General features: G+C 40.6%; 1 protein-coding gene across 19 annotated transcripts in view; it reads left to right on the top strand.

Annotated features, from left to right (window-relative positions):
• KIAA1217 (KIAA1217 ortholog) overlaps positions 1–12,132 on the top strand; it is a 373,707-nt gene that overhangs the window by 311,867 nt on the left and 49,708 nt on the right. For 18 of the 19 annotated variants that reach the window (XR_009746054.1, XM_061468242.1, XM_061468241.1 and 15 more), the window contains one exon: positions 9,923–10,755. Coding sequence is in view for 18 of the 19 variants with exons in the window: in XM_061468242.1 (XP_061324226.1) it covers positions 9,923–10,755 (833 nt within the window). In the remaining variant the exon portion in view is untranslated. Of the gene's footprint in view, positions 1–2,881; positions 3,120–9,922; positions 10,756–12,132 lie in introns of those variants that run through there. The other variant, XM_061468251.1, reaches the window with a different exon arrangement.

Genomic DNA, 12,132 nt, shown 5'->3' with positions numbered 1-12,132 from the left:
CAAAACCCCATTGCCTCCATCACAAGCTTTGCTCCATAGTGCTGAGAATAAAACCAAGTCCTGAGGTGGTGACTAGCAATCCAGCCTGTAAGTGCTTCCCTGTTTTCTGTCAAGGAAATGGTTGTTTACAGCAGTACAAGACATTAACTGCTTAATTATTTCCATCCATGAAAATATTATTAAGGGAATAGGAACCAAAAGAGCTGTTATCAGGGACAAAGAATTTTGATCAGCAGTCAAGCAATAAGTTACATCTGTGCCACATGTGTATACCCCACAGTAAATATTCCCTGTCTTTATAGTTGTGTGGTTTACTGATGTTGTGTCTCTAACATTTTTTCTGCTTAAAAATTAAAGAAGCAAACAAAAAATGAAAAAAAAAACAAAAGAATTAATGTGTTGGGCAAACTGGTGGAAAGGTCCAACAGATCAAGATTGTTAATAACAGATAAGAAAGGGTGAGTGGCGATTTAGCTCAGTGGTAACTCGGGTCTGTCATTAACATAGACATTATTTTAAAGTAATAAGCTAACCTAAGCTTCCAGGCTTGATCTCATGGAAGCATAGGGTGCTGTGCCTCTTAGGGGCATGCCCTTTGCTTCTACAGGGGGTTAAACTGAACAGGAACTCTTGTTCTGTACAGTATGTTATAAACAAATATATGGCTAGTAATTAAACGTGGGATAATACATGGCAAGTTAGGCTGCGCTTGAGGGCTCTGATAAAGTAATTGAAATGGAAAGTGATGCTTGAATGGTTTGTATGCATTGTTAGAACCTACAAGTTAAATTACACCCTTGGTAATGATATATCTGTGTAATATTTATGATGTTGTGCCTGATGTATTTTAAAATTAAAAGAAGATTCATTCCACTAATGAAAAACTTTTCATATGCATCAGACGTACTTGAAGACTCTTGCATATAGTGCCAGATGTATGGAGAACTAGTTATAGTATGTCTGATGTTCTGGGATATACTTTATCATGCTAGAGTCCAATTACTGAAAATGTGCATCCTACCAGCTTGCAATTCATTGCAGAGAAACTGCAATGAAACAAAGTGGTCTTTTATATCCTGCATATTAGCATAATAATGTGATTTCTCACTGAAGGTTTGTTAGCTTTTGAGGAAGAATAGAGATGGAAGAACATACTCTCTGAAACTGTTGAAAAGCATGTGTGGCATAAAAGTGTACTAGGATAATTTGCTTGTATTTCTTACTCTTGGTGTTTTTGAGTCTGGCTGGTCAGCATACCTAAGCAGCTTTTAACTAGGTCAAGTATATACATCCATTCATTAAAAGAGGATGCTTGACTGGTTAGTTAAACCTGCCAAATATAAACCAGATGCTTCAATGGTAAATACTACTTTACTCCTATACAGCAAGAAACAAGCCTTGACTGATTAAATTTGAAATAAAAATAAATAGGTTTAACATTGTTTCTGTGCTGTAATACTACTTTATTATAGTTCTAGTGCAAATATTTAATAAAAATAATATTTAAAAATATTTTACTGAAAACTAAACATTTAAGACAAAATGAGTACTTTTCACATTTCTGAAACGACTGTTTATATTACACTACATATAATTTCATGAATTTCTGGTCAAGACCAATAATGGCATATAAATTTACAATGTACATTACGAATGAGAATGCACAGCAGCTGTCTGCAGAGCTGGAGGACTTCTCTGCTGTTGGGCTGGGTAAGGTAAGGGGTGGGACACCTAGATTTTTAGTTTTGGCTACCGGATCTGCCCTGATCTTTGTCCTGTTACCTACACCCTTTGTGTCAGGTTGCCCTTCTGTAGCGGAAGTGAATGATGCCTCCCTCACTAATGGCTGAGGGACTGAAAGCAGTACTGTGATACAGAAATGTTACTTCAGTAAGGTCCCATTACAACTGGCTCTTTACAGCAGTATTAGCTCATGGTCATGTGCTTAAATCATGTTTCATTTCTTCTGAATGCCAGTCATTATGATATAGGCATTTTTTTTGCTCACATAAAACCAAAAACAAGTTAACCCCCCCCCCAAAAAAAAAAACAACAGCAAAAAACCCTGCCCCTCCACCCCACAACCAGAAGGTAACTACTGGATTGTTCATATCATGAGACTTTTCCCCATGATGTTTAAGTACCATCTCTTTTAGACCGTGAATACTGTATTTTTAAGAAGACATTTTCTGTATACTGTGATATGTTGAGGTGAGGGGATGAGAGGGAAGCATCCTTTCTGTTCGATTTTTTTTTTTTTTTTTTTACATTTGCCTTCTCTATTGTAACCTTTTAAAACAAAATAAAATCATCACGTCTAGTGTGGTGTGCTGCAAAGATAACTATGAAATTGATTTATAGGGGCCCCAAAGTTCAGGTTAGCCAAGCAGCTCAGGTGCTTTGTTAATGAATAGACAGCCTCCTCCACGGGAGGGGCTTGCACTTCCTTCTACCAAATCTGAATAAGAAAAAAGCTTCTAAGTTTATAAGTGCTGTATTTTTATTCTTTTTTTTTTCTCCTAGAATTGTAAGTACTGCATTTTCTAAATAATCGGAGTTATTCACCTGTTGGGGAATTAATGTGTATGTGTTTCATGTTGTTGCCTTTGAAATGCACTCTCTTACCTAAACAGAGGTTACTCGCTATTTTATTTATGGCTTTCCCCTTTGTGAGTCTCTCTTGTACTTTATTCTGTGATGTGAGTCTCTTTCTATACATCTTATGGGCACACATTAAAAAATGGTTGAGCGATTGAATCACATAGTGTTGCACAGTTTGTGACTGGGTGACATGCCAAGGAGGTTATTTAGTGACTAATTTCGAAGGGGAGGAGAAATTGCAGGCTTGTCATGTGGAAAAGTACTTCAGTCTATTGAAGCAGCGTTACTTAGATGACCGGTTAAAGCAAGATGGCCTGCCCCTGTTGTGAGCAGAGGGAACAAGGAACATTTTCACTCTTTCAAAAACCTTTTCCCAGAAGGCATGGATATACAAAATATTATACCGTAGACTGAGGATTTAAATTCAAGGCTGAAAACAGAAAGTGCTTTATTAGAAGAAGTGGAACTAAATGTTCATCTCACTGCTGTAGCTATACAAGTGATTTCCTTAAGTAACAGTAAGTGCCTTTAATTGTTTCAGAGCAAAAAAACCTTATCAAAGATTGCTTTATTTGTCCATAGGTAACAATGTTGTCTAAGAGCGTAATAAGACTGCTGGTGTTTTTAACTGTAAAAACGAGTACTCAGAGTAGCATCAGGACAGATGAAGAAATTATGCCTGAAAAAGCAGGCTATGTATGATTTGGTTTGAAACTCTCCCTTCTGCTTGTTTGCACGATCCATCTTCAGTGTGCACATTGACTTAAAGGCAAGGTGAAGCAATCAAACATTATTTTTGATATTACCATTAAATTTGTTTTGTGGTTACTTAGTATTTTACGGATCTGTTTTACATTCCGTAAAAAGTGAACTAGGTATTCTTTGTTTTCCCCATGGGAGCTTTAGGATATGGTATGAATTAAGTTTATATGTAGTCAGGGATATAAAAGGACATACTGAGACATGTAAAATACCTTGAGGTAAAACATTTGTATTGCTGTAGGGACTGGGTTCATGCACAAGTGTGCATTAAAGATATAGATATAAAATAAGGGACGGTAATGTTAAGAATGTGTTTGATGCTCTGTGGCAGTTACAGTATGGTATCCTAAAAATTCTGCTGTTGAAGATGAAATCATGCGTATGCCACAGCCTTTGTGTACACCTGCACAACTGGCAGAAATGTATGGAGAATGGATGTCACAGTGATGTTGAGTAGCATGGAAATGACACCTGAATATGGTTCACTCAGGATGCCTTCTTCCTGGAGGGTCATGTTTATGTGCTCTGAATTCTGAATTCCACCTCCTGGAACAGTGAACATCATCTTCTGGTTCTCCTATTTTGTCCATGCGAGCTTCTAGGCAGCTGAGCCTGGCAAAAAAAAAAAAAAGGACTATGAACACAGAAATTGGAGAGACTGCGTGGATTCACCACCATTTATCATCACAGGTTCATCCTAAAACAACATCTTATGTTGTTTGATGGCAGCGTTGTTGATCAAGGGAAGAGAAACAAACATAGAATTGAGCATAAATGGAAGAGGAAAACTCTGATGATTCTCTTGCCATATCCATATATGTGCAATTAGGTATTCTGTTCTGGTGTAATCAGTCACTAGAACCAGAAAATTACAGTTTCATGGGTGTTCTGAGTTTTTAGCTCAACTCTTCTTTCACCACAATACAGAGATTTTACAGCTGGGCATATACCAAAACTGTGCAAAAGGAGCTAAAGAACTGAAACCTAGATGCCTGCTAATTAACTTCCCATTCTTATAAGTGTAGAGATTTCTCGGGGAGTTCTACAAATCCTTGTCTGGAAAATTAGGCAGGAACAAACAATGGAAATATTTGGGAGATCTTAAGAACAGCTAGCTGGGTCTTAGAGTTCCCGTTCATGGGAAGTTTGAACATTTGAAATAAGTTTTATTTTACCAGCATGTGGTTCCCATAATGAAAAACAATTGTGAACCCTGGCAGCACCTAGAGCCTTTTACTGCAGGGCCAGAGTCAGCTGAGGCCAGGTCTCCATCACAGCCTAGGTTAGCTGTCATGGCCTCAACTCTCTCTTTTGAGCATCAGAAGACACATTCTTAGCCAAAATTGCCAAATAAATTTCTAGTCCACTACTGAGGAGAGATGGACATTGAAACCGCTAGCATGTCTTACTATTTGGTCTAGAAGATCAACCCAAAATTACCAAGTACTGGCTCTGCTGAAGAGACCGTGGAAGAACTGGGGTCCCTACTCAAGGGCAGAATCTGAGTTGTCCCAGGTCTATGAATTTGGAAAGCCAAAACTCTACAGCACTTCAAGGATGTCAGATAAGAAATAATGTCAGTATTTGACTGAAATCTGTCGGGTGGATTGTGGGGGTTTTTTTCAACCTTTGTCTTTACTGATTTTTTTACCAAATGTTTTAGAACTTTTGGATCAATGTTGTCTGCTGAAATAATTTTTCATTGGAAAGTTCCTGACCAGAAAAAGCTAAAAATTATGCTAATGTGTTTGTAGTTTTCAAGTATGGCTTTGGGCAGCTGGAGGAACCTCTCAGTGATGTCTGAGAGCATAAGGATTTGGCTTCAGACATATAGTCATGGTACAGATACTTAAAAAATTTCTTTTCAGACTGTTTACTTATTCTATAACTTCCAAATGCACTATTTATTATTGCAAATTATATTATTTCAGAAATATTCAAGCTGCATTTGACTGAGGTTTTGCAAAAAATGATTTGTGCTTTCAGCTGTCCAAACCCAACCTTAATGAAAGATCAGGCATGAAAGAAGTTATATCACACAGTGCAACTACTGATTAAACTGAGGTTTTTGGGCAACTAGTATATTGAAGCTGTCAATTTATATTTTTATGATGAAAGAACACACTAATGGATTGTATTGTTATTGGATTTGGGGCTCTTTAATGAAGTCTTTACTGATTAGAAAAGTGAAGGATTGCCTCCTTTCTTAGAGGATTTTCTTCTGGTGAGCAATTTTCATAAAAGGCCACTTTACAGATACTTGAATTTATCACTACTGCATCAGTACTTAGTGTTTCTCTAGCTTTTAGATCAAAGACTTTGCAAGCTCTCAATAAAATTCTTTACAGCTGTCCTCTGTTTACTGTTGGGTGAGCCAGCTTGAGGAGCATAGGAGCAGTTTCCTCAGGGAAATTCAGGGTGTCAATGGGAAAGTAAGAAAAGTAATAGCTTCGCATGCCTGAGAGGTGATTAATGGAGTCTGCTGGGAACTCCAGGGTGTCTCCAAGAGGATGCCTGGATAAGTTCTATCTTGGGAACATGCTCCTTGTAGGTATTTTGGCAGGCTAAAATCCTTGGGTCAAAGCCAGTTGCTGTGTTCTCTATTGATGTCAAGGAGGCCTGGGAGAGCGATGGGAATGGCTGCCAGGTCAGAAACTCTGGCCTACTTTTCCCTTCACCTGTTTTGCTGTGAGATGTTAGCGGGTAATGGCACAAGTCAGGCTGTACTTCAGGTATGCAGCTGCATGGTGAGATGAAGTGTTGGTGTGTGCCACTGAATCAGTGTAGGCTTAGTGCTGGCCTTGCCCTGATGTGTGTGCAGGCACAACGTGTGCCCCACCTCGTGTGCCACAGGTGCAAATGATGTGCTGAAGGCAGCTGGAGAAATAGAAGTAAGGATGGTTTTGTTCATTGTGAGATGCCCATGTTGGGACAAGCCATGAGCTGTAACAAATTTAGAATAAAGACCAGCATAGTGTTGTATTAGTCTTGATGATGGATGGAAGACTGGGTTGAACCGCAGAAATTAACAGCTGATGAACCAGTGTACAGCAGTTTGCTGTTTGGTATCTATAAGGCTTGTGAAACCTCAGCTCTCTCCTTCTTTCAGGGTAAAAGTGCTATTCAAGAGGCCAGGAGCTGCCACGAGCTTTGTATTCTGCTCTGTGCTCAGCAACTGGGTCTGCTTACCCTTTATATGAGCTACCAGGAGAAAGACTCTTTGTAAGGTCATCCATTTGGGTGGATGGGTAGCTGGTTTGCTACCTTTCTGCACATAATCACATTAAAAATATAGCAAGTTACTGAGTATGCCAACTACTTTTTGAAATGAAGAACACAATTGGTTTTATATGATGTTCACTCTATAGTATATAAAGACACTCTTTAGTGTCTCTGTTGCTCTGTTTAAAAAAGAAAGCAAAAGAGTCTGAGTGATGTCTTTTTACTTCAAATGTTTTATACAGAAATTATTGCTAGCCATTTACCATATTTTAATCTAAGGATTAAGACGACAAGTTTCCACTTCAAGGATGTAAAGCCTATAGGTAGTAAGAACAATGAAGAACTGTGTGCTAAAGAAGACCACACCTTCAGGCAAATGTATTACATGGCTGCAGGCAAAAAGCACGTGATCCTATGACTGCACTAAAAAATCTTCTTCCTTTTGCCCTCAAAGCAATTGGCTGTGATATCACCTCGTATTTAGAGGCTCAGACAGGCCAAATATCCTCTTTCTCAGTTCCTGAGTCATGCAGTTGAAGTCCAGGAACGTGTGGCCGAAGACGTCCTGCATATGTGAGTGCTTGTTTTCATTGAGCGAGGCGGGGGTTTTGTAGTGGAGTTCTGGAGAAGAAAATCAGCGCAGAAAGTGGGGTACATATGAGACAGAACAGTGTGCCAGGAATATCACACAGAAGATTTATAGATGAGAGGCAAGAAAAGACATCATTCACATTTTTAAAGTTGCCATCAGTGAAGAATCTGGAGATTTTGGGGAAGAGAGAAAATAACAAGGTGGCAAAAGACACTGTAATGCAGCAGTAAGGCTGCCTGACTCCCAGTCACCAGCTCAAGTCCCTGCACCTGCCCTGAGCACCCTAGACTGTATGGCTTCGACTGCTCCCCGCCTTCTGCACGCTACACCCAAGGGCTGAGTCATGGCTTAAAATAGAAAGTGAACTGTTCAGGAAAAGGTTGTCTGCCCAGGCGTTTGCACCCTGCCCAGCCCAGTGGGGTCTTGATCCAGGTGCTGTACTCCAAGTGCTATTTTAAAGCAAAAGCATTATATACACAGCAGTACTCAGACACAGAACTTTGAGCAATAGCCCAGACCTATACTTGAATTCCTCATTTCCATCTCAACGTATAGCAATACCTTAAGGTGGAAAATAGGAATTTTCTTTTGACAGATTTCTTTGATTTACGAGAAATGTATAAGCATATACGGGAATATGAAGTCCAGAAATTAGGGGAAGTTAAACCTGTTGCTTTCAAAGCTTCCATGGAAATATTCTCCTCTCTACAAGGTAACATTGGAATTTTCCTCTCAGTACAACCCAGCATATCCCATATGTCTATGATTTCTGTCCCAGGTACTTTTGCATCTGTTATAGCTTCAGCTGAAGCAACTGAACAGGGCATGGAATAGCTTGTCCAGCAGAAACCAGGGAAGATTTTCTTTCTTTGGGCTTTTCTCTCTGTGCAAAACATCTGTCACTGCCTATCCACAGAGTCACGGTCCCAAAGCTGCTCAAGTCAGTAGGAGTCTTCCTGTTCTGCTGGCCCAGGTCCAGAGTCTGAATGTACAATACAGTTCAGTATATTGCAGTGTTTCTTCAAGCCCATAGAAAACTATGTTGAATACCCACTGATAATTTTATTAATACTGTCTAGTTATATTTTATTTTAAACTACAGATTCTCTGTGCAAATGAAAAAAAAATAAATAATCCCACGTTCCCCTTTGGCTCAATGACTTTTGTCTGCCTCATTTGTGACCCATCCCAGTGCGGTCCTTTGTTCTGTTACACTTTCTTATTATTGCTGCTGCCATAATCAGGTTATCTCCTTTCTTCTTTCTGATACCCGATACTCCAGATTGTTGATCTCTTGCCCTGGGGAATGTCATTTTTAATTCCCAAGTGTGGAGACTGCTGTGATCAGAGCAGCTATTGTTTATACACCCCCATTGCAATTCCCTTAGCAGTGAAAAAACCTGTGGTGAGGCAGGAATAGAGCATAATTTCTTGCTTCATCAGCCATGGATCACTGTAACTGCAGTGAACCCAGTCACAAGCTCCAGTCAAAGTGTGGAGCGAGAGGAGAGAAAAATGGTGAAGACTTAGAGCAGCAGCTTCCACTTGCACATTAGTGTGTATTTTGTAACTTTAAGAACGTGTAGTAGGGCTTGGTGATGCTCAGTTTTCTACAATCCCCTGGCAGTGATGGAGAGGGAAGCTGAAATTGCCAACACAAGTTTTAGAAGCTGTGATTTTATTCTTTTTTTTCTTTTCATATGTAGTTGATGGAACCCAGCTGACTTTTTCCATCTCCCTGTTTATCCACCTTATCCTAATGGCACCAGAGCAGGCACGATGCTTGCTAGAGGGAGAATTTCTCCCGTCTTCCTCATGGGCACCCATCAGTGTTCAGCCATCTAGAGAGGTTGTTGCTGAGCAGGGTGAGATGCTACAGTCTCAGAAGCACATGTATCTATTGCAGAGTTTTGCCAAGGCCTCTGTTAGCAAAGCACTAATGTTGGTATGGAAGTTTTCCCTTTCTTTTCCTTGTTTGCTCATTCTTTACTGCTGGCAGTTACCGCTGCTGCTTAGAAAACTATGATGAAATGTTCAGTGACTTTCTGAGTGTGTGCTTTGGAAACTCTTTGAAGTACTGTTATCTTTGCAATGAAGGAAACCCATAGCACATGTAGTATAGGGTCAAACCATTTTCATGCAACCTGACTGTGTTGCAGTCAATAAAGGTTTGTGTATTGTTCTCCTGTGCTTTGTGTAACAAAGACTGCATCAAGTTATTAGCAAAAGGCTACATCCTGCGCTGAAGCAAATGGCTTATTAGTTGTAATATTTATTTTTCTTGTCTAAGGATTTCAAGTGTGTTTGTGATGCCAGAGCATTGGCATTTTCTTCCTGGTTTGGGATCACTGAACTCTAGCCTGTGTGTTTGATCAATAAACTGTTTCAATTTGTCACTGGCTCCATGTACTTAGGACACCTTCGCACTGAAGCCCATGACTTCAGCTTCGGTAGCTATGAATATCAGATTAAGATAAAATGGTATTTGTGTAAATAAAAGCATTTTTAAAACTCTTGTATTCCTTTAACATGCAGCCCATTTTACTGCTATTTATAGTTGCTATTCTTTTTCTTTGGCACTGAGGTCCCAAAGTATTTTACTTATGCAGATGGAAAATTATTTGGTCTTGAGGGTTTGTTTTCTTTCCATTGCTTTTTTTGTAGATGTCAAGGTTGTCACAACCCACATTATGTTTTACACATTCAGTAATATTATATCTCATGCCTTTTTCCTTTTCTTTCTAGATGCAGAGGGAAATTGCTTATATGGGCCGAGATGGCCCAAATACTTCTCGCCCTGGATCTGCCACGCACCCTCCACACGCGATGCCCAGCTCTCCACCCTCCACCCCGGTACCCCACTCCATGCCTCCCTCTCCATCCAGGATTCCCTATGGTGGGGGCCGACCCGTGGGTGTGCCAGGCAACGCCACCATCCCCAGGGACCGGCTCTCCAGTGTGCCAGCCTCACGCTCGATATCTCCCAGCCCAAGCGCCATTTTGGAGAGACGGGATGTGAAGCCAGACGAGGACATGAGTAACAAAAACCTTGCCCTGATCCGAAATGAAGGTCTGTACGGTGACCCCTACTTGTTTCACGAGGGGAGGATGAGTTTGGCTGCACCCCACACCGGACACCCCCTCGATGTCCCCGATCACATCGTAGCCTACCATCGCAGTGCCATGAGGTCATCAAGCACTTACTGCAGCCCCTCTATGCAGCCTGAAATGCTGGAGCAGTCCTTGTACAGACAAAAGTCACGGAAGTACCCGGAGAGCCATTTGCCCACTCTTGGCTCTAAAACACCTCCTGCCTCACCCCACAGGATGGCTGACATGAGAATGATTGATATTCATCCTCACCATAGCACTCACATTCCCCCCCACACTATCCAACCTGACAGGTCTTCCCCCAGCCGCCAGTCCTTCAAAAAGGAGCCAGGACCACCTGTGTTTGTGGATGCGAAAGCACGGAGCACCCTTGGCCACCCAGGCATGGCTGAGGTGGTGCCCTCTCCAGTTGACAAGCAGGCTTTTGGCTATGGGTCACCTGTGATGCCCAAGGACAAGGAGACAAGGTAAGGCAGAGCTGGGGCCTAATTTATGCAATGAGAAATGTTCCTAAACCACACATCTTCTGTCGTTTAGCACCCAGGGGACAGTGTAATGTGTAGGAGGCTGCTGCACTGGGCTGCAGCGTTTATTAGCCATCTGACAAGGTAGTTAGTAATTTAGAGGAGATGCAACACTGCCCGATATTAATCTGAAAGTATTGTCAACCCATGATAAATCCCTAGTTATTTTCATTTGTGTAAATTTCAGTCATTGGAAAAAATATAATAAAATAAAATGATTAAGTAGGGGTTTTCTTTCCAGACAACCAGATCATGTTACAAGAACAAATGATGTTCTGTTCCTGCTAATAAGGGAATATATTTCACCCCCGTTAAGAATGACACTCTGATATTACAATTTTGGTTCTTTATGGAGTGGAGTTTTTCTCATCTACTGTTCGGAAATGGAAAGAATTTATCATTAGTGTCTTATCTCCTGTAAAACATGAATTTGCATAAAAATAGGACAGTTGTTTACAATAATATTCCTTGAGGTGAAACTGCTGAGAAGAGTGACTCTGTGCCAGGGAAGAAATTGAAACGTGAATGCTGTTCCAAGTGATTTTTCCAGCATCACAAATAGTTGGTGACCTGACTGTTGTTAACTTTTATGCACTGACAACAATGACAATGATCTCTCCTGTCTCTTTAAGGACCAGATTTACTCAAAGGTCTGTGAAGGCTTCTCCTGCCATAGACCCAGCCCTAGGAGAGAAAAATCGTTACACTGCCAATCAGTTGCTGTGTATTTGTATGAGTTGCACTAATCTCTAGCATATTGTTTGTGCTGTTAACTTTTATAGAGCTCTTTAGGGAAGCGAAGATGAATAGCTGGAAAAAACTGAGCTCACAGAGGCCAAAGGTAACTGGTGCCTTCCTTAACCACTGTGGAGATACGGAGCTTCATATAGCCTCCAAACTTCCCTTCCACCTGAGCAACTTGCTCAAGAATCAACCACCTCTGACCACACTTGGCCAGAAAAATGAATGTGTTGAGAGATCCATTGGTTGGAAAAAAATGGAGGACAGAACAAAATCAGACATCCACAAAAATTACAGACTTAGAGCTTGGTGGTTATGTTGACACAAGAGCATGAGTTAGGGCATATTGCAATCTAGGGTCAGTGAGACCTGATTTGTATGTATTTATTTCAAAAAAATAGGTGTAGGTGTCTGAAATTTCATTTCAAGCTTTCATTATTACAAATAGGAAATAATTTGAACTATATTTAAATAATCTGTACTATATTTGTAGTATATATCCACCACTAAACCTGTAGGGGCCTGTAGATGAGGCCCTTAGTGCTATGGTTTAGCGGTGGACTTGGCAGTCCTGGGACA

Source organism: Pezoporus flaviventris, unplaced genomic scaffold, assembly GCF_033815535.1.
Source record: "Pezoporus flaviventris isolate CSIRO_AGI_PZ_B2104156 unplaced genomic scaffold, CSIRO_AGI_Pfla_v1 ptg000047l, whole genome shotgun sequence".
Classification (NCBI taxonomy): domain Eukaryota; kingdom Metazoa; phylum Chordata; class Aves; order Psittaciformes; family Psittacidae; genus Pezoporus; species Pezoporus flaviventris.
The sequence above is the reverse complement of the archived record's forward strand: the minus strand, read 5'-3'. Positions and strand labels throughout refer to the sequence as shown.